General features: G+C 40.2%; 1 protein-coding gene and 1 long non-coding RNA gene across 2 annotated transcripts in view; both read left to right on the plus strand.

The window, feature by feature from the left end:
• The window catches only part of LOC146671371 (uncharacterized), a 394,396-nt gene that overhangs the window by 211,220 nt on the left and 162,095 nt on the right, over positions 1-21,081 (plus strand). The window contains exons 5-7 of the long non-coding RNA XR_014911445.1: positions 102-237; positions 489-560; positions 701-1,163. This is a non-coding gene — a long non-coding RNA (uncharacterized LOC146671371). The remainder of the gene's footprint in view (positions 1-101; positions 238-488; positions 561-700; positions 1,164-21,081) is intronic.
• On the plus strand, positions 13,002-18,233 carry LOC146671381 (uncharacterized). The gene is made up of 2 exons (XM_085405159.1): positions 13,002-13,900; positions 18,203-18,233. Exons 1-2 carry the CDS (start codon positions 13,002-13,004, stop codon positions 18,231-18,233), a joined length of 930 nt encoding a protein of 309 aa, XP_085261285.1.

Consider the following 21,081-nt stretch of genomic DNA (forward strand, 5'->3'; position numbering starts at 1 on the left):
CCCATTATTTTTGTAACAGTGCACTTAAAGAAAACCTGTCAGGTGCTTTGATGAGCTAATAATCAGCTCTCTTTTTTTTTTCTCATTTTTGTTCTAAGCAGGCCTGCAACAGTGAATAACAGCGGTGACAAATTCTCGGGAGAGCAAATATAAGGTGGGCTTTCCAGATTACAACTGGCTGAGGAGAAGGCTACCAGTGGGGACCTGATCAGATTGAAAGTCCCTGTCTAAAAGGAGGTATGGGTTCCCCAAGCGAATTCGGTCAGATAATGGGACCCATTTTAAAAACAAAGATTTGGCGGAGGCAGAACAGAGGCTGGGGGTGCAACACACGTTTGGAACTGTGTATCATCCTCAGTCCCAAGGGAAAGTAGAAAGGATGAATCTAAATTTGAAGAACAAAATTTGTGCTCAGACGGGGCTAAATTGGGTCGCATCCCTGCCCATTGCATTAATGATCATAAGATGTTCTGTTAACCAATCCACAGGCTTCACGCCGTACGAGCTGTTGACAGGACGACAGTTTCCAGGTCCCTGGACGGCAGTCCCGGCTGAAGAGAGTATAAAAAGTAACAGAACGCATGCAGAATATTGGAAAGAATTAAAAGCTCTTGTGTCTAGTTTCACACAACAGGTTGCAGCAGGAGTGACCACGGTGGACAGGTCCGACGCCAAGGTGGTGTGGCTGAAGGTCATCAAGCGAAAGTGGAAAGACCCGAGGTGGACGGGGCCATTTGAAGTGAACGCTCGTACCACAACAGCGGTCCAGTTGAAGGGGAAAGGCCAGACCTGGTTCCATTGGTCTCAATGTGCAGTGGCAGACGAGAGCTTGGTGGAGACAAGCTCATCCCCAAATAGTCTACCTGGGAAGTCGAAGAAAGAAGAGAAGGATCCGGGGCGTCTCTTCACTCAAAGAGGAGGTGCCAAAGAGGCGTGAAGCGTGATAGGCTGGGGCTCCAGTCTAGAGTTAGAGGAGAGTAGGGGAACCAAAACCATGGGCTTGTGGGGAGATTGGAAAATAACTGGGGTGTTGGCGTGCGTGAGTGTTCTAATGTTTCTTTGTTTTTTTTGGCAGACAGGTGAATTGCCCAGACGCAGAGGTCTACCCGCTTCAGAGTCCAAATTGATTGCGTTGCCAAGGAAGGTTAAGCGTGAAGTCTCAGGTAAAAGGGATGAGTGCCTCAGCATATATGGTGGACTAGAATTAGACTATGTTAATGGGTCCACCACTTCATTCACGTTTGATTTGTGCAATGTTTTTATCTGTAAGGGAGCTGACAGTAGCTGGAGGGGATTTAATGTGTGGGTGTGTTGGGATTATGCTGTGAACACATATTGTGAAAGGGGAAGTCGTCCTTATGCCAATTGGTGTCGGAACTGGGATCAGGTAAAAGGTTACACTGGGGAAGATTGGGAGGCGTCAGAGCAGGGGCCAGAGAATGAGCTAAAACTTCAGAGAGATTATAGTCCGGCCCAGAATCCATTGACCTTGTCAATGGGGAACTGGTGGCGTCAAAATTCCTTATATTTAGTTCTGGGTGTGGAAACTGTAGGGATAGATCCAAAAAGGTTAATAAAAGTTAATTTTCTTAGTAAAGCTAAACCAATGAGGCCTGTAGTAAGGGACAATGGGACATCACTGATAAAAATTAACCAAAACTCAGGAAGGTAGTTGCAGTTGACTACACTCGCCTGAAAAGATTTAATTGAACGTGCCACCGGATTCAGTGACAGCAATCTCTGGCTGGATTGGGTGGCTCAAAATGCTAGGGAACAGCATGTAGATGATTGTGTTGCCTGTGCTACAGCTAGACCTCGTTTGTTTACTGAGCCTGCGCCTCTGTATCCAGAGGATGAGTGGGGTTATAATTGCATGTTGAGATTAACTAGAGAAGCTGTGGCCACGGGTGACTGCATCACACTGTCAAGTTTATATCCACCAATTGACAAGCGTACGCAGACAGGTTCATTCATACCTAAACAAAATAATTACACCTGTTTTGAATTTTCTACGGACGCCGTGAAATACACTCTGGGAGAAATTGACCCTAGTTGGTGTGAGAGGGCGCTCACGGGAAGGACCACAAATAATGTAAGTGACCCAAACACCATAATAGGTACATGGGCTAGAGGTGGGTTGTATTATTACTGTGGACATCACACCCTTTTGGTGCGTGTTCCTTTGGGGAGTGTGGGGACATGTGCTATGGTGCTGTTAGGAGCACCATTGATGCTAATAGGGAGTAGGGTAAAAGCCATTCCACAACATGACACGCGTACATTGACAGTCAGATGTAGGAGACGCATGTTGAGGGAAAGAAGCACAACGGGTACAGATTTATGACCCGAGAACGGACTCGCCTACCTGGATTGACTCGATTGGAGTTCCCAGGGGAGTTCCTGATGAATATAAATTAGTTAACCAAATAGCAGCAGGATTTGAAAGTGTGTTCCTATGGATAACTCCAAATAAAAATGTTGATCGCATTAATTATGTTCATTATAATTTGCTGAGGCTCTCAAACCTTACCAGGGACGCCATGGTGGGCTTTGCAGAACAACTGGGGGGGGGAACATGCATGTTGTTTTTCATCTGCGGTGACGCATATTACTGGTCATCATATGTATGTTACACCCCAAGTATTGTTCGGGGAAGATCGCCGCTGTTTGAGTGATCGTGCTCTACTCCCCCCCCCCCCCCCCCCCCCCATATATATATATATTTCAATAAAATCCTTGTTTTGACGCACCTTATTGGGACTTTGTAGTCGTTTGTCTTTTCTTCAAAATACGAATCGGGACAATAATAGCGAGTCAATCCAGTCCAAAAGCATAAAGAACTATTTTACTATGACAAATAAAACAAATGAATGAGCTCATTTTGCTGAGAGTGGAGAATCTGATTACTTGCGCGGGAGGCTCCACTATTAGCAATACCTGGTGTGAATACATGGTGTGGATGTGTGTGACTGGATGACGGTGGGGATGAATAAATGTGGACAAACCACTTGCCATGCCAGCAAGAGAAAGGGTATGCTTTGCTTTGCTTTTGCCATAAGCAGGAGGAGTGGAAGGCTTAATTCTGGCGATGTTGATTTTGGGTTGCTGATGTTTGCTTTGAGAAAATTTCTGTTTTATTGACTGGGGTTAGATTATGGTATTATAGTATATTGTTGGGAGAATGCTAAAGGGGAAACATTTTTTTGATATAACTCATGTTACCATTAACTGAAGAAACACATGACTGATAACTGTTCTAAGTTTATTTTTATAACACAGATTGGATCATAAGGGGGAAAACTGAGTATGGAATGTGAAGTTCAGGTTTTGTTTTTAGGAAGTTCCAAGGATGCAGGCTGTGGATAGAGCTGGGAGTTCGAAAAGATGTGACATGATGATTAAATGGATTTCATTCCTTAAAGACAGGTTTGCAGGGTCGGAGCAAATATACCTGAGAGGAGGATTGCTGAGGTGTTTTGAGGGATGATATGACTAACTGTATTTTTCTTTTAATTTCCTAAGCTTGGGTGGAGCATTTTTAGTTTGACACATGAGATGTGTCAAAAAAGGGGGAATTTAAGGTTTAATTTGAAATGGGTTTTAGGATTATTTTATAACTTTTGGGGTTTTTGATCATTTAGATATGGTAAAACTGAAGCAGAAATTGTTATTTTTATGTTAAGGTTAAAGGATTAAAGTGAACTGAATCCTGTTTAGAAGATACAATGCCGGTGTTTTTAAAGCTGTATACAAATCTTAGAGGGAAATTGTGGGACACTTTGACAAAAAGATATGCTTTGGGGAAAACTAGTGAAAGTTGTAGGAGTAGAAAATGTCTGAGTTCTTTTTGATTTCTAGAAGAAGTGGTTATAATGTTATTACAGATTTATTTTTAGGATAGAGGGGAGAGCTTATACGTAGAAATGATTTTATATACATTGCATTTTGATGCTTATTAAGGAGTTGTGGCTCAGTCTATTAAAATGAAGGTCAAAAGCTTTGTTTGGCGCGAATGTCCAGGCAATCTATTGTGCTAAGTGACTGGAGCATAGAAGGCCGCACATGCTTACAAACACATAGAATCCATAAACCTGTCAGGCCAGAGGCCTGAAATTCATTTAGCTTGTAACTGAACTTGAGCTGGCCCTGTAACAAGTGACAGAAAAGAGGAACTGGATAAGAGTTTCTTGCTTTAAAGAAGGACCAAAGGAAGGAAAGCATTTATTTTGGTTAAGTCTGATAAACTAGAATTAGAAGGTATTGTTACATTAAAAGGAGCAAAATGAAATAAAAAGGCTATACCAAAAACGGGTTATAACATAGGAAATGTGAGTGTTAAAATGAAGTTGGTGTTAACACACAGGAGTTGTTTTTAGGCAGCGTTTAGCTATGATAAAATGTATGCATGAGTAATTGCTTATATGCTTAAACTTAATTGATTAAAACGGTTGTTCTCTCTTGGATCTTTTAGTAGAATAGGCGCTTATAATGATTTTCTTGTGAAAGGTGACTTTAGATCAGAGTTAAGGCACTTGCAGCAGCGACAGTTTTGTGTACAGGATGTTGATGATCAGATAAGGCGAGCAATAGGAAACATGCAGGGACGTGAAAGCAGCGCTTAAAATGATGAGTAACGTTGAAGAGTATATGTGTGTGTGTGTGTGTGTGTGTGTGTGTGTGTGTGTGTGTGTATATATACAAGTCAAGAACATAATTAGGATCATGCTTTTGATTAAAGAGTCCCAAACATAAGTTAGGGAGGCGCAGGAAAAGCTGTTTTGTTTCCTTTGCAGAAGATCTCGGCGACCACAGGGGGGTGAGGATCCTGGAGGCCCGAGGCCTGATGGACCACGAGAGGGACGCAGAAAAAACCTAATCTTACGCATGGAGTGTTCTCAAGTGGGAGCTGGCATTTTATTATTGGACCACCTAGATGACATGAGGTTGTCTGATTTGCTGAGCCAGAGGATGGATGTCAGAGAAATGAAACAAGTAAAGTGTAGTGACCCTCTTTTTAGGGAAAGTGGGTCAAAAGAGGGAGTGTGGAGATCAGGGAAATTATTTTGCTGCTATTGTTAATAATCATCATCATTACCATTGCATTAATAATATAATCTACAGCACTGATATTGCATTCAGATGTTTAAACATATTGGCACCCAATTAGCCTTTGTTACAGGTGCAGTTATAACCAATTTAAACTGTTGAGTTGAATCTATAATAAATGCTTTTGATTGAATGCTTGTTATAATCTTAAGTGTGTATGTGCTGATTCTGTTGATTCTGAGTACACTCTGTGCAAAGTCAGAGTGACAGGAAACTCCGACTACTCCCCCCACGCGTGTGTTCATTAAAATCAATTGTTTGACCAAGCTCTTCTGGACCATGGTTGTTTTTACTCTCCTTCCTCAATATTTGAACTCTTAACAGTTGTCAAGTATAAAAGTTTTGCACTCTGTCACGGTCTCGATGTCTGCCCGGCCGGCTCCGCAAGGCTACATATGTTTATTGTGTTGCTGCTTTCTTCCACTCGTCATTCTGCCTGGGCGGAGCTCAGGCCCACGCACCTGTCTGCAATTACGCTGCAACGTGTCCTGTCTGTATGGAGCCTGAGAGCTGCCAGAGTAATAATGTAGATACAGGCCTCTTTCTCCTTCTGCTGGTGTTCATGCTTTTATTCCATTGATGTTGCTATCATTTGTAAATATATTTATTTGGTGTTATTTTATCAATTTTCTACTACTGTCGTTCATGTATTTTTTTTATATTTAAATATGATTTTTTTAAAGTAATGCTGCGAGTTAAAGGTTTCATTAAATAAAAAAAAAAAAAGATTTAAAGATGACTGGTGGCGGAAGCAGAGCACAGACTGTGAGAATCTATCGCCATCGTGTGGTGCAGAGATATATTTCCATTGAATTTAGACAACGAAAGCTTGGCTCACAGAGCAGCTGCAACACGAACAAAAAACATTAAATAGCAACATATTATATTATATTATAGTGCAAACAGTGCAGGCTTCAGCTCTGGGGAAGAAGCTGTTCCTCAGTTTGGGTGGATTCTGTCACTCACAGCGTTGTTAGCCCTCTTGTGCGCACAGACTGCAACCCCCCGCCCCCCCACTGTGCGTTGCCCTGATATCTGCAGTGTGAGGTTGGATCGCTCATTTTCATCCTCACACTGATGCCACTTATTTCGGTCTTTGTTTGACATAAAAGGGCATATTTGTCACTTTATTGCAACTATATTTGCACTCTTGAGCTCCTTCATTCACTGACTGATTATAAAGTTATTACTTGCGTTATGTATTCATCCTGTAATGCTGTTTTGTTTAAATTTCACCAACTTGCTGATGCCCACGGTTGTGAGTGCAGCTTCTTACTGTACATGGGTGGATGGTTGTAAATCACATCACAGATGCCAAAAACCTCTCAAACCAAGCCCTCTTGCCGGTGATGCTGTGCGCAACCTCGTGACAACCACATGACTGATACTAACTCCTGAGCTGACTGTATGCTAACATGCGCCACAAATAAGGGTCATATTTGGATTTAAAACAATCACCGAGAAGCTTCCACTGAATGCTACTTTCCCCTGCATGACACTGAAATCATTAACACATACTAACCCTCCATACCCTGTAGGAAACTCACTTGCTTGGAATAACATTTCAACAGGGAAAGAGTTGAGAGCAAATGTCCTTCTCTTGAACCTTCTGTCAGTCAGACAAGTGTAGCTTGGGCTTTTCTTTGCACAGGACAGGATTAACAATGGCGACATAAACGAGCTAAGGAAGCATAGAAACTGCAGAAAGGGCGTATGGCTCCTGTGTCAGTGAATCCAAACTACCTCTATGTTTGAACAAATCCAGTTACACAGCTCAAGAAAATATTACTCTAACGGAAGAAAAAGGCAGTATGTGTCTCAGTAGTACTAAAAAGCTATTATATCAAAACGTAAAGGGAAAACAGTTTGATGAGCTGTATAGTGAACTGAAACTGAAACAAAACGAAGCCTATCATTAGGAATACTGACTTTTTACAACTTCAGTTCTTTTTTCACTCAGTAGGTGGCAGCAAACTACAAACAATGGTTGCATTTTACACTCATCCGTTTTCATTAGAGGCAGAACCCAGAAGCACATCCAGGTTTAGGTCTACTGCTTGGTGCTACACAGAAACAGGCTGAACAGACTGGAACTCACATGAATTTGGACGAATCGAAGTAAGAATGTCACTTCTGCTCAATTGAATTGATTATCATGACCCTCACTAATAGCCACCTTAATAAGTTAAGAGCAATGTGCCAAAGTAGTATAAATATTTTAACTTTTGGCAAATCCAGCAGGTTGATTAAGTGATTTCACATCATGTGTTCAAACGGCTTGTCAGTTTTTAATATATCCCATGTGCGCATACTTAAGCTTTAAAAAAATACAGTCCAATGACCTGATAGATGTTTGCTGAACATTGTGGTTTACATCAGCACTTAAATTAAATCATAAAGAACCTGTTTTGTGTGGGCTGTTCGATACCATGAAGCAAGACCTCTGAACATCTCACTTTTTACACACAAACACACGCACGCAAGCAAACAGTGTTTTATGTTCTGTGAGGTTTATAATATTATTTTATGCCATGTTAGACCCCTAATTAAAGATTGTGAATTATTATGTAGCTTTAATTTGCATTATTCTCCTGAATTAGGAGAGGGTGATAACTATTGCATTTGTTAAACTGATTTGCATTACACTGCTGATTTATTGTGAATGGATGATATTGTTTCATGATGCATTATACTGCTGAGTTATAAGAAATACTGTTTGCAGAAAAGTCATCGCCTTATTTGTCTGATTAGAAGAGAACGGAACATGCTGGAGTTTTCTGCCCCATCTCAGCAGGAGCAGATAAACAGGGAGCCAAGGTCGTAGCTTAGGCGCCGTGTGAGAGAAAGCATGTGAATGTTTAGGCTTTTATGATAAGGTGGGGGCACCAGAGGCTATAAGAGTTTGATCAATGCTCCACCATTTTGAGATCTGAGGCTGTCTGCATACAGTGTCCATCTCCCACGCGTGTGATCATTAAAATCATCGTTTGACTTAACCCGGCCGGACCAGTGTTGTTATTGTGGTTTTTCCTCTTGTCTCCATCCCCAATTTTTGAACTCGTAACAGTGCTGTCGTCTAAAATATTATAAATTTGCCTAAAGTAGAAGTGTTTAAAACTTCTATACAGATCCTGTGCAGCTGCAAAGCAAAAATAAAAAACTCCCTCCAGGCAGAAGCGGCCATTTTCGTATGTGGGGAAAACCCCCACAAAAACAGAGGGGACAGGCTGGCACCAGAACACCACGGATGTGCCCCGAGATGAGTGTGAAAATGTGATTATCAACAAGCCCACCTGGGCTTCAGGTAGGCCGCACGCTTGTCCAGAGTTCACTTTGTCTTCAAGCATTTTAATTTAAAACATAAAGTGAGGCCTACCCCAAGCTAAAAGAAGGCAGATTATGTTCTCAGATAAAGCAAGCAATGAGGGCGAAGCAGAGAAAGTACCTGCACAATACATTCACATAAATCTAAATGGAATTTCTTTGAGGACACAAACATCTGGGGAGTAAACAGCTGTTTCAATACCTAATCACAGATGATGAGGACGAAGTCGAAGTCCTGCAAGGACTGCTGGAAACAGCAAAAGAAAAGGTGGTACGTCAGGAATTTCACAACAGCCAAGTTGTTGAATTATTATTGAAACGCCACAAAGAGGAAAAAAATAAGATGCAGCAATTTTACGAGGAAAATACTAAAAAAAACTCGAAGACAAAGCCAATGCTGCAGACAGAAAGTTAGAAGAGGTCATGGAAATGTATGATTCCAAAATAGAAAAGCTTGAGAGAACAGTAAAAAATAGTAGAGGTGTGGCCGTCAATGCGGTTAAAGAACGCGAGGAACAACATCAATCCTCGCAGTGTTGGATTGAGGGTCTTCTGACACGTAATACAAAGTTACAGGACCAAAATGAATTGATGGATAAAACCGTGAAAGAATTAACAGATGAGAAAGATCAAATGGGCAAAGTAATAGACAACCAAAAGGCCCAGAATATGGAGATCAAACAGAAATGTCAGAGAAATATTAGGGCTCTGGCCTTTGAAAAGAAAATGAAGGCTATGGTCGAAGATGAAGTTGATTCTTTGAAAAAGAAAAATGAAGACCTAAAAAAGGCCCTAAGCACAGAGCAGGAAAACCACAGAAAGACAGCAGTGGACAGGTATAAAGTAAAAACGGCACACAATCAGGCACTGGCTGAAAAGATCTCACTGGAAGAGCAACTGCGCGCCACAAAAAAGCAAACAGAAATATTCACACAAAAAACGAATTGCCTGGAAAAGAAAAAGCGCCACTTCCAAGAGGAATTGTACCAGTGCGTTTTGTCCTTTGAAAAGGCATTTCCACATGCAGGTCACTTCAGAGAAAAAGAAAAGGTGGAATTTAGGGATATATTCCACAACTTGAAAAAGAAATACGTAGACGGTGTGGAAGGCATCCCCTTTGTTGGAACAGTTCAGCTGTTTCTTGAAAAACAGCTGAACTGTCTACGTACCAGATGCAAGGATCTAGATGCAGCTTTACTAGATAAAACACGGGAGCTGGAATCATTTAAAAAGCAGTACAATGATATGGTAAAGTCTTCCGAATACGCTTTATTCAAACAAAAACAGGAGCTCATTGGACCAGTGAACCAGATGATCAGAAAAGCTGGCAATGAAGAAAAAGAGATAGGTCATCTAAAATCTAGAGTGAAAGACGTTCAACTCCAGCTTAAATTAGAAAAACAGAAAGGACAAAAGCTCGCACCGTTGGTCCATAGAGGCGTGATGGGGAGATGTTATGGGGAGACTCCGACTCCGTCTCAGATCTTTCCACAGATTAAACCTCGTCCACCTCCAGTGCAAACTAAATTTATTCAAGTGGCTCCAAAACACCCTGGCAGACGAAGGCCTTCCCCAGAGTCTCCATCAACACCACCTTTCCTCAATTCTTATGATGTATTACCACCAATTGGAATAGGCCATTAGAAGTATACTTCATCTTGTCTCCCTCTATTCTCTTTCCATCACCCCCAACCGGTCGCAGCAGATGGCCGCCCCTTCTTGAGCCTGGTTCTGCTGGAGGTTTCTTCCTAAAGGGAGTTTTTCCTCCCCACTGTCGCCCAGTGCTTGCTCAAAGGGGATCTTTGGATTGTTGGGGTTTTCTGGCTTTTTCTGTAGTGTTTTCACCTTACAGTATAAAGCAGCTTGAGGAGACTGTTGTTTTGCCATGATGCTATATAATCTTAAATATAACTGAATTTTCTAAACATCTATTATAGCATCAAAGTAAAACAATAAAACTAAAGTATACTTCAATGAAATTAATCAAAATCTCTAACCCTACGGTGGCCCTGAGAGGCCAAACGGACACCAGCAGTAAGAAAAATGCTGCAAAAGCACACAAAACACAACGGAAATAGGAAAAACAAAACAGCATTTTTCTTATCGCTGGTGTTTTCTAAAGTTGCAGTCCGTTTGGCCTCTGAGGGCCACCGTACTAACCTGACCAAAAAAGAAGAGAAAAAATGAATAAATAAATAAAAATCCAAATCACAAAAACCTTCTGATTTCTGTTGTGTTTTATTGTGTTGTATGAAAGGACTTATATTGCAAGGTAAAATCCCCAATATATAAACCAGAAATCCCAACAATAGCAAGTCATTTCACACTTGCTAGAATTCCAAAAACGTCCAAATCTTTTGCGTCTGTGTGAGTTTTTGATACAATTTTATATCAGCTTCAAAAGAAACAGAGCGATAAAGTTTTTCTCTTGAGTTCTGCATCTCCCTGCCCTTTTACAACATTTTTGTTTTGGTGGCTGAGTGGCAATTTAGAAAGCTAGCATGTGATTGACAGTTTCCAATTGGCTGAAAGAAGAGATTTAAATTAAGTTTGATAAAACCTTATCTGGTTTCATAATTTATGCTGCTAGTTTGGTGAGTTAAAGTTTATGACGCACTCATCTGATAATTCATCGAGATAACTTTTGACTTCTTTCCTTCTTTATTATTATTATTATTATTATTATTATTATTATTATTATTATTATTATTATTATTATTATTATTTAAAGGAACCTATTAAATCTTTTTTGTAATGAAAATCAATCAATAGTAATTGTCGATAGAATGAAAGTCAAAATGGAATTTCTTTACAGATTTGTCGTCAGCTCTTAAGGATTTACGTATTACATGATTTATGACTCATTACATTTTTGTTATTGTTGGAGCTATTTGTTCTTTATTTATTTTTTTTGAAATTAGTTAAAGTTTGTTGTTAGTTTACTTATATTTTGGGGTTTATTTGTCGGTTAATATTTTGTTTTAACCCTTGTATGGTGTTCGGGTCTGTGAGACCCGTTTTCAGTTTTTTTCAAAAGAAAAATTAAACAATTAATTATTTTTTCAACCTGAAATTCATTGGCTTTGGCTTATTTTCTGTGAAGAACATAAATCCGAACTAATTTTCAATGGCCTCATACTGTACCTCCCCCCACACATTTACATTACATACAAGGTGTTCGGGTCCACTGGACCCAGGTCTAATAAAAGTGTTGAAAGTGCAGGTCCTGTGTTCCCACACTCTGTCTTCCTCCTTTCTGGTGCTGCTGATAGTGTTTTCTTCCCCTCCTGCTCCCGCACAAAGTTGCAACATTGTTGAAAATTCAACTATCAACACCGTCTGCTCTTACACCTCACACATTTTACCCTCTTTCTTGAGGGATCCAAATTTTATTCTCTCATACCCTGTCCCACACTGGCAAATTAGGGGCATAAATATTATAAATAAGACTTTGCCAGTGTGGTTCTTTATCACAACTGAACAAGATGGCAAAAGATGGCGAGGGCCATCCAATTGATTTTGGAAGAGAGAGGGGCTTTTTATAACATTTTATAAAAAAAAGAAAGAAAGAAAAAAGAGAAGCACATTAATTCATAAATGTGATCTAACAAAGGTAAAGGGAAAAAATTAACCATGTTTGCTGTTCATATGGCTTGTAATTGGGATGAAGTAAACATCTGTTGAGTAATTTAACATAAAATTGTTTGATAGTGTTAATTTGGAAAGCCAAAACTCTAGCGGGTCCACCAGACCCATGAACACTGGCTGAGTAATAAAGATATGAACACCACACAAGGGTTAAATGATTTGTTTTGTTTGTTGTTATTTTGTTAAATTAGTTAGTAAGAGCTGTAGGGCCATTTTGTTTCTATGAATAAAGAGACTGGTATAGGACCAGCATGCATTGGGGTGGGCCTGTGGTTTTTTACCAGAGCAGGAGAAGCAGCAGGAAGGATCTTGTTATTGCTTGCCAAGATGGATAAATAAACCAAAACTCTCAACTAAAATGTTTGGACAATGGACTTCTTTTGCCTGCGTACGAAATATTACCTCAATGCAGCAGTGGCTTGTGGACTTTAAGTTGTGGGACGTTTGATTTTTCAAAAGTAAAGGAATTGCCACTACATAACGTAAAAAACCTTCCCGTGGACAAAGGAATTATCCTTCATTAATGGATATAAGGATTTCAAGGATCACCGTCGAACTCGAATAAATGTTATTGGATCGTCTGGTGAGTAATCCAGACGGATTTGACGTTGAGGCCTGGATCAACATGTCACTCGTTCGTCAAAGCTGGTGAGTGATAATATTGTTTAAGCCGTAAAGGAAAACGGTGAAGCTATTGGAGTTTAAAGACATAATTTCACTACAACGACTGATGAACTGAGTTTTGACGTACTAAATTGGTGCAAAATTGGATCGCTAATTGAAACATGCCAACGCCCTCTGTGGAAATGTTTGTCCGCTGCAAAAGGCAGGTAAATGGATGTCATGTTTGTACTTTAGGCTATGGATTCTCAGTGTGCTGTGCATCTTTATAAAGTTTGAAATAATCCAAGAGGACAATAAAAATGTCGGATATTAAGAGTAAACGAGAGGATGACACTGAGATGCAAGCAGAGAAAAGAAGCGTTAAATTTAGGCCAAAAGGTTTGGATTTGTATATAAAGACATGCCAAGAAAAGCGCAGTTCAATGTGTAAGCAAGCATCTAAGTACATGGGGAAAATTTCCGCTTTAATGACCTCATATGAGAACGTTAAGGAAGTGTCTTCTGAATTTTGGAAGTTTATTAAATGCTATCAAGATGCAAACGCTTTGCAAGAATCCTTTTTAAGTTTGCCACTGCCAGAAGATGAAGTGAAAAGGCAAAATGCACATTTTCAGTCGAAGGTGACAGCATTCTCTGTTTTTATGGACAAAGTAAAGGTTTGGTTGCAGGAGGCGGGTGAGCCGTATGCTGAACAAAGCAATACTGTTCGTAATGATAAAGCTGTTGAAAGTTTGGATGAAATAAAACCTGAAGACAGTGTCTCTAATATCTCAAGTGTAAAACCACCTTCAAAAACCTTGTCACAGCAAAGTCGAATTTCATCAACATCTTCCGCATGCATTAAAGCTGAGGCTGACAAGGCAGCGCTCATGGAGCGACTCGCTGCATTAAAGAAAAAACATTCTATCGAAGCGCAAGAGGAAAAACTGAGAAAAGAAAAGGAGACATTATCCTTGGAAACAGAGCTGGCAGCTACTAATGCAAAGCTTCGTGTCTTAAAAATAAATTCAGCTTGTAGTTCTGAGCATTCTGATGGAATGAACTCTTTTGAAAGAGGGCACGTACAAGAAGCGCCTAGTTTAAATCCTTGTGCCGATACATTTGTTCCAACATCAAGAGATTACTCTGGTATAAATTCTGCATCTGAATCACAAGTAATCGTACCTAGACAAAGTCAAACCCAACATCAGGTTGATGATTCAGCTCAAGTGACGCAGCAAACACAGCCTCAGTCTCCTACTTTGACTGGGAATTGCACGAAGGAGATTGTAAATATTATGCAAAAACAAAATGACATCACTACTTTGCTTGTAAAACAAAACTTATCTTCTGTCCTCCCCGCCAGAAACATCCCTGTGTTTGATGGAGACCCTTTACAGTACAGATCATTTATGAATGCCTTTGAAAATAGAGTGGAAGCTAAAACTGATAACTGGAGCGACTGTTTGCATTTTTTAGAGCAGTTCACTAGGGGGCAGCCTAGGGATTTGGTGCATAGTTGTCAGCACTTACCTCCTGAGCAGGGCTATTCCACAGCCAAAGATCTTCTTGAAGAACATTTTGGGAACGAAAATAAAATTGCCTCTGCATATATGGAGAGGATTGTGAGTTGGGTACCTATTAAAAGTGAGGATGTGAAAGGTCTACAGTCATTCTCTCTTTTTCTTCAAGGATGTTCGAATCTAACACAGCAAGTTGTTTATATGAAGGAGTTGGATTTACCCTCAAATATGAGAATGGTTGTTATGAAGCTTCCATACAAATTGAGGGGAAAATGGAGAGTTGTTGCCTATGAACTGCAGGAACAAAATGGTTACCGAGCAGTATTCACTGATCTGGTTGCCTTTATAATAAAACAGGTAAAAGTAGCATCGGATCCAGTGTTTGGCAACATCCAAGACTCACAATCTGGAAGCAGCTTTAAAGCTTCAAGTTCTACCAAGCAAAGAAAAAAGGGAAGTAGTTTTGCCACTAATGTCAGTACAGTGCCAGGAATCAAAGCTCAATCAACTGGAAGCAGAACAACTTCCGCCGTTCTGCATAGTTGTTTGTTTTGTTCACACAGCAATCATTTACTAGAGAATTGTAAGCAGTTTAAAGCTAAAACGCATCAGGATAAGTTGACTTTTATCAAGGAAAGGGGAATTTGTTTTGGTTGTTTAAAAGTTGGTCACACAAGCAAAGACTGTAGGAGTCGTTTGGATTGCGACGTGTGTCACCAAAGACACCCAGGGGTTCTTCATATAGAGCGAAAGGATCCAGGGGCGTCTTCGGAACAAACTCAACAGAGGACAAACTCTAATGTCAACTTTTCAACTGCAACCACTCAGACATGTGGGTATATTGGGGCTGGTCATGAAGTTGATGCAATTTTTTTCTATAGTTCCAGTTCAAGTTAAGAGCCAAAAGAGCAATAAAATTGTGCAAACCTATGCGTTTTTGGATCCTGGAAGTTCAGGTACATTCTGTACAGAAACTCTGGCAAAAAGACTGAATGTAAAAGGTAAAAAGACCAATATCTTTTTGAGAACAATGAGTCAAGATAGGATTGTTAGTACACAAGTTCTGTCTGGTTTGGAAGTGTCTGGTTTGGAAGCAAATGATTTCATGCCATTGCCAGATGTTTTGACTCAAAAGACTATGCCAGTTTCTACAGTTAATATTCCCCAGCAAAGCGACATCGATCAGTGGCCTCATCTTAAACCTGTTAAACTTCACAACGTTAATGCAGAGGTGGAGCTACTGATAGGCACTGATGCTTCCAATGTTTTAGAGCCATGGAAGGTGATAAACAGTGTAGGGGGTGGACCTTATGCTGTAAAAACAAAAGTTGGCTGGGTCATAAATGGTCCCCTGCGCACTGGAAGTAACAGTGGAAATAAAACCAACTGCACTGCTGTAACAGCCAATAGGATTTCTGTTGAGCGTCTTGAAGAAATGTTGATTAAACAATACAATCATGATTTTAATGAAAGATCATCAGAGGAGCAGACTGAAATGTCTAGAGAGGATCTGTGTTTTATGGATATTGTTAGTAGTTCAATAAAGCTTATTGGAAATCATTATCACATTGATTTGCCTTTCAGGAGAGAAGGTTCCAGTTTGCCAAATAACCTCTGTGTTGCGGAGCAGCGTCTCCAGAGTCTCAGACGGAGATTCGAAAGGGATACTCATTATAAGGATGAATACACTGAATGTGTAAACAACATGCTTGAACAAGGATATGCCGAGTTTGTGCCTGTAGATGAGTTGCACAAAGATGATGGAAAGGTGTGGTACATCCCTCATCATGGAGTGTATCATCCCACAAAGGGCAAATTAAGAGTTGTATTTGACTGTGGAACAACTTATAAAGGAGCATCATTGAACAGTCAGCTTCTACAGGGAGCTGATCTCACAAACTCGCTGGTTGGGGTTCTGATCAGATTTAGACAAGAGCCTGTTGCATTAATGGCGGACATTGATTCCATGTTTCACCAAGTGCACGTCTCAGAAAAACATGTCAACTTTCTCCGTTTCCTGTGGTGGCAACAAGGTGACACTTCAAGGTCTGCACAGGAATGCAGGATGAAAGTGCATTTGTTTGGAGCTGTATCTTCGCCAAGCTGTGCAAATTATGCTCTACAGAGAACTGCAGATGATAATGCACAACAGTTTCCAGCTGAAGTGGTTGATACAGTCAAAAGAAACTTTTATGTGGATGATTGTTTGAAATCTGTTGCTTCAGAAGAGGAGGCAGAGCACATGGTGAATAGACTGACAGATATCTGTGCTAAAGGAGGATTTAAGCTTTCAAAATGGATCAGCAACAGTCGCACAGTGCTCATGTCAATCCCAGAGGAAAGAAGAGCAAAGGAAATTAAGGATCTGGATTTGGACTGTAAAAGATATTCTATTATCAAAGTACTCAGATGCAATGAAATATCACTCAGACACTTAGAGCAGTTTTAAACGTGCACGGGTGAGAGACTCAGGGAGAGACTCACACACCTCCTTGGTGCAGTCTGGCTTTATTTATACACATCATGAAGCATACAAAAAAGGAAATATCATCCTTATCTTTGTCAAGAAAACAGGTGTGGTTTATCAAAAAACTTCGTGTTCTCTACAAGGTTGTTTCTTACTCGTGGGTGGCGGTTTCCTGCTAGTGTGAAGGCAAACAGTGACAATGTGAAGGCAAAGACTGATAATGTGAAGGCAAGCAGTTTCCGTTATAAAGTAGGGAGCCAGCAATTAAAATATGCAGCTGGTTGAGTACAGAACAGAAATATAAACACTCTTAGCTGATTATTATATGAATAATAAAATCTTAGAAAGCAAAAATACTCTGACATGGACACAGATCAACTTCCAGTTGAGAGAGCACTGGGTTTACAGTGGTGCATAGCAACAGACAAGTTCCAGTTCAGAACCTCCCTGCAGGACCGTCCAACAACCAGAAGGGGAATTTTGTCTGTGGTCAGCTCACTGTATGATCCTTTGGGAATCTTGTCTCCCTTCAGTATGCCAGCTAAACTGTTGCTACAAGAGCTTTGCCGACAAAATTTGAAGTGGGATGAAGTTATTCCCCACTCTCTTTCCCAGCAGTGGCGTGATTGGCTGGAGGATCTCCAGCTGATTTCAAAGTTCAAAGTGGAACGTTGCATTAAACCAAATTGCTTTGGAAAACCAGATGGGGCACAACTTCATCATTTTTCTGATGCAAGTCAAGATGGGTATGGAACGGTGTCATATTTAAAGTTGGAAAAGAATAACGTCACGCATGTTGCTTTTATCCTGGGAAAGGCTAGAGTTGCTCCTCTCAAGCAAACTACAATTCCCAGGTTGGAATTGACGGCTGCAGTTCTTGCAGTTCGGGTGGACAGACTTCTGCAAAAGGAGCTGCAGGTCAGGTTGGAAAAATCAGTTTTTTGGACTGATAGTACAACAGTACTGAAATACATCTCCAATGAAACCAGAAGATTCAATACTTTTGTTGCAAATAGAATTGCTGTCATTCGAGAAGCAACAGATGTGAATCAGTGGAGATACGTTTCTTCTAAGGAGAATCCTTCTGATGACGCATCCAGAGGCATGAGAGCTGGGGATTTCCTCAAATGTAGGAGATGGATAAAAGGGCCAGAATTTCTCTATAAGTCAGAAAAGGAATGGCCTAAACTGGATGTGGAGTACAGTGTAATTTCTGCAGATGACCCAGAGGTCAAAAGGGACCTGACAATGAATGCCATTGTGAGGGAATTACAAAATCCTACCAGCTATTTTTTCCTCTACTTCTCGTCTTGGGCAAAACTTAAAATCTCTGTAGCCTGGCTTTTAAAGATGAAAGAGGTCTTGGTGTTGTTGGCACAGAAAAGGAAAGAGTTGCTTGCTGCAGGTTTGAATAAGAATGATCCGGAAGGTCAGAAAGAAATGGAGATAAGAATGGAAAGATTTAAGACCACTTTGAAGAAAGGAAATCTGACTCCAGAAGACTTGGTAAAGGCAGAACAAGCTATTCTTCAATATGCACAACAACAGAAATTTACGACTGAAATGGCTTTAATCCGCAATGGCCTTAAAGGAGTTTCTAAGGGAAATTGTCTCTACAAACTTGATCCAGTGTTGGATGCAGGAATCCTCAGAGTGGGTGGCCGATTGAATAAAGCAGCCATGCCTATGGAATTAAAGCATCCTGTAATTTTGACAAAAGATATGCATGTGTCAACACTTATTTTACGCCATATCCATCAAAGGTTGGGACATGCAGGAAGAGCACACATGCTGTCAAAACTAAGACAAAATTACTGGATACTAAATGCAAATTCTGCTGCCAGGAAAATCATCTCTCGTTGTATCACGTGTAGACGCAACAGAGGAAAGTTTGTTGAACAAAAGATGGCGGATCTGCCTGAAGAGAGAGTCCTGCCAGACATAGCTCCATTCACAAAGGTTGGAGTGGACTATTTTGGTCCTATAAGTGTTAAAAGAGGACGAAGTCTCCTTAAAAGGTATGGAGTTCTTTTTACTTGTTTCACCAGTCGTGCAGTACATCTGGAGATTGCATGTACACTTGATACAGACTCTTGTATAAATGCTGTGAGGAGGTTCATCTGTAGACGAGGCCCAGTTTCGACCATCAGATCTGATAATGCTACAAATTTTGTTGGGGCGAATCGAGAGTTGAAAGAAAGTTTGACTAAGCTGGACCATGCCAAAATTCAAAAGGCTTTTGTTCAGGATGGCATGAAATGGAACTTCAACATCCCAGCAGCTTCTCACCAAGGTGGTGTGTGGGAGCGTCTCATTCGTTCAATAAAGAATATTTTGGCCTCAGTTCTTAAGGAGCAAGTTCTGGATGATGAAGGACTCCAAACAGTTTTCTGTGAGGTTGAAGCTATAATGAACGACAGACCCATTACTAAAGTTTCAGATGACTCAAATGATCTTGAAGCACTGACACCCAATCACTTGTTGTTGCTGAAAAATAAACCAGTTTTTCCACCAGGACTGTTTCATCCAAGTGATTTGCATGTCAGGAAAAGGTGGAAACAGGTACAGTACATGGCAGAGTTGTTTTGGAAGAGATGGCTTTCTGAGTACCTACCTCTGATGCAAGAAAGATAAAAATGGATGAGGACTAAAAGATGTCTTATACCTGGAGATGTTGTTTTAATTGCAGACACTACAGCTCCAAGAGGATCATGGATGATGGCGAAAGTCTTAAATGTAAACCAGGATGCAAAAGGCTTGGTGCGTTCTGTGAGACTACAAACAAGGACCAGTGTTTTGGAAAGGCCAGTGACAAAACTTATTTTGCTACTGGAAGCCTCATCGTGAAGAAAATCCTCAATGAAAATTAAGGATTTGTTTAAGGGAATAGCTCCTCCTTTTGGGACTTTAAAGTAATTGTGATTGTATGCACAATTAGGGGCCGGAGTGTTGGAGCTATTTGTTCTTTATTTTTATTTTTGTTCTTATTTTTGAAATTAGTTAGTTTGTTGTTAGTTTACTTATATTTTGGGGTTTATTTGTCGGTTAATATTTTGTTTTAAATGATTTGTTTGTTTGTTGTTATTTTGTTAAATTAGTTAGTAAGAGCTGTAGGGCCATTTTGTTTCTATGAATAAAGAGACTGGTATAGGACCAGCATGCATTGGGGTGGGCCTATGGTTTTTTTTACCAGAGCAGGAGAAGCAGCAGGAAGGATCTTGTTATTGCTTGCCAAGATGGATAAATAAACCAAAACCAAAACTTTCAACTAAAATGTTTGGACAATGGACTTCTTTTGCCTGCGTACGAAATATTACCTCAGTGCAGCAGTGGCTTGTGGACTTTAAGTTGTGGGACGTTTGATTTTTCAAAAGTAAAGGAATTGCCACTACACAGTCATTTGCTGCTAATAATTTAATGCAAATGCTCTAGATTGACTTGTTGCACACTCTGTGCATCTGTCTTTAATAAAGAAGTGGAACAGCCTGACTCCTCGTTTCTCTCAGATGAGTGACATGAGGGGGTGGAGCTTCATTCAGCTTCCACTTATTTCACTCAGGTGTGCCCACATCCTCATTTTAGGTTTGACAGTGGCTGTATCCCAATTCAGGGTCTGCACTCTGCAGCCTTAAAGTACGCAGCCTTAACGGTCCACAAGGGCCGCGTACTCAAAGACCGCTAAGGCCAGAAGTGCGAGGCCTGTGAAATGGGACGGTCCAGCCTCTGTCGCGCTGCCCAGGTTGCCCAGCAACCATGATACGAACTGCTGGAAACGTTTCAAACAGCTTTGTTTGACAGAAATGAAGGAGAAAATCTTTTGTTCATTTGTTTGTTTGTGTCAACATGAGCTTTGCGTGATTTGATAAGTATCTGAGGCTGAGACCACAGGACTGTAAAACATGATTGTTGGGCTTCATGGTTGTACTGAACAGTCATTTTAGGATTAGTTAGTAAATAACAATTAGCTAATGTTGTTCATGAGACTAAAGTCATCTCACTTTGGTAATGTAAATATAATATGGCCAATATTAAAGTTAGTATTATATTAATCAATATTAGTTATTACAGCTTCAGTAAAGATTCAAGTTGCAGTTATTTATATTTCCTATCACCTTAAATCTTCACTCAAAGACAAGTATCTCTCACAGTTTATATATACACACACATGTATTATATATAAGAGACAAATATTGTTCTTTTAACATGTTGGCTCAATGCTTACATTAATGTGTAAAAAGAAAATGTACGAGCTGTGATAACTGTTTGTGATAGAATGAAGAGTAGACTGATATATTAAATATTCCTTTATTGGGTGAGAAAATCAGACCATGTCATAACTGCTTTAAGTCACACAGAATAGATATCAGAGCCTTAAACAGGCTGACTTCTGCTAAATGGGTCTAACTGGGC

This window comes from Rhamphochromis longiceps, linkage group LG4 (assembly GCF_057381845.1).
Source record: "Rhamphochromis longiceps isolate RC_006_pf linkage group LG4, R_longiceps_female_GT1.1, whole genome shotgun sequence".
Lineage (NCBI taxonomy): Eukaryota > Metazoa > Chordata > Actinopteri > Cichliformes > Cichlidae > Rhamphochromis > Rhamphochromis longiceps.

Excerpts from the sequence above, each read along its gene's own strand:
- LOC146671381 (XM_085405159.1), top strand. The coding sequence starts at position 13,002 with ATGTCGGATATTAAGAGTAAACGAGAGGATGACACTGAGATGCAAGCA. Across the intron at positions 13,901-18,202 it reads ACCCAACATCAGGTTGATGA|AATATGCACAACAACAGAAA; the intron begins TTCAGCTCAAGT and ends AAGCTATTCTTC.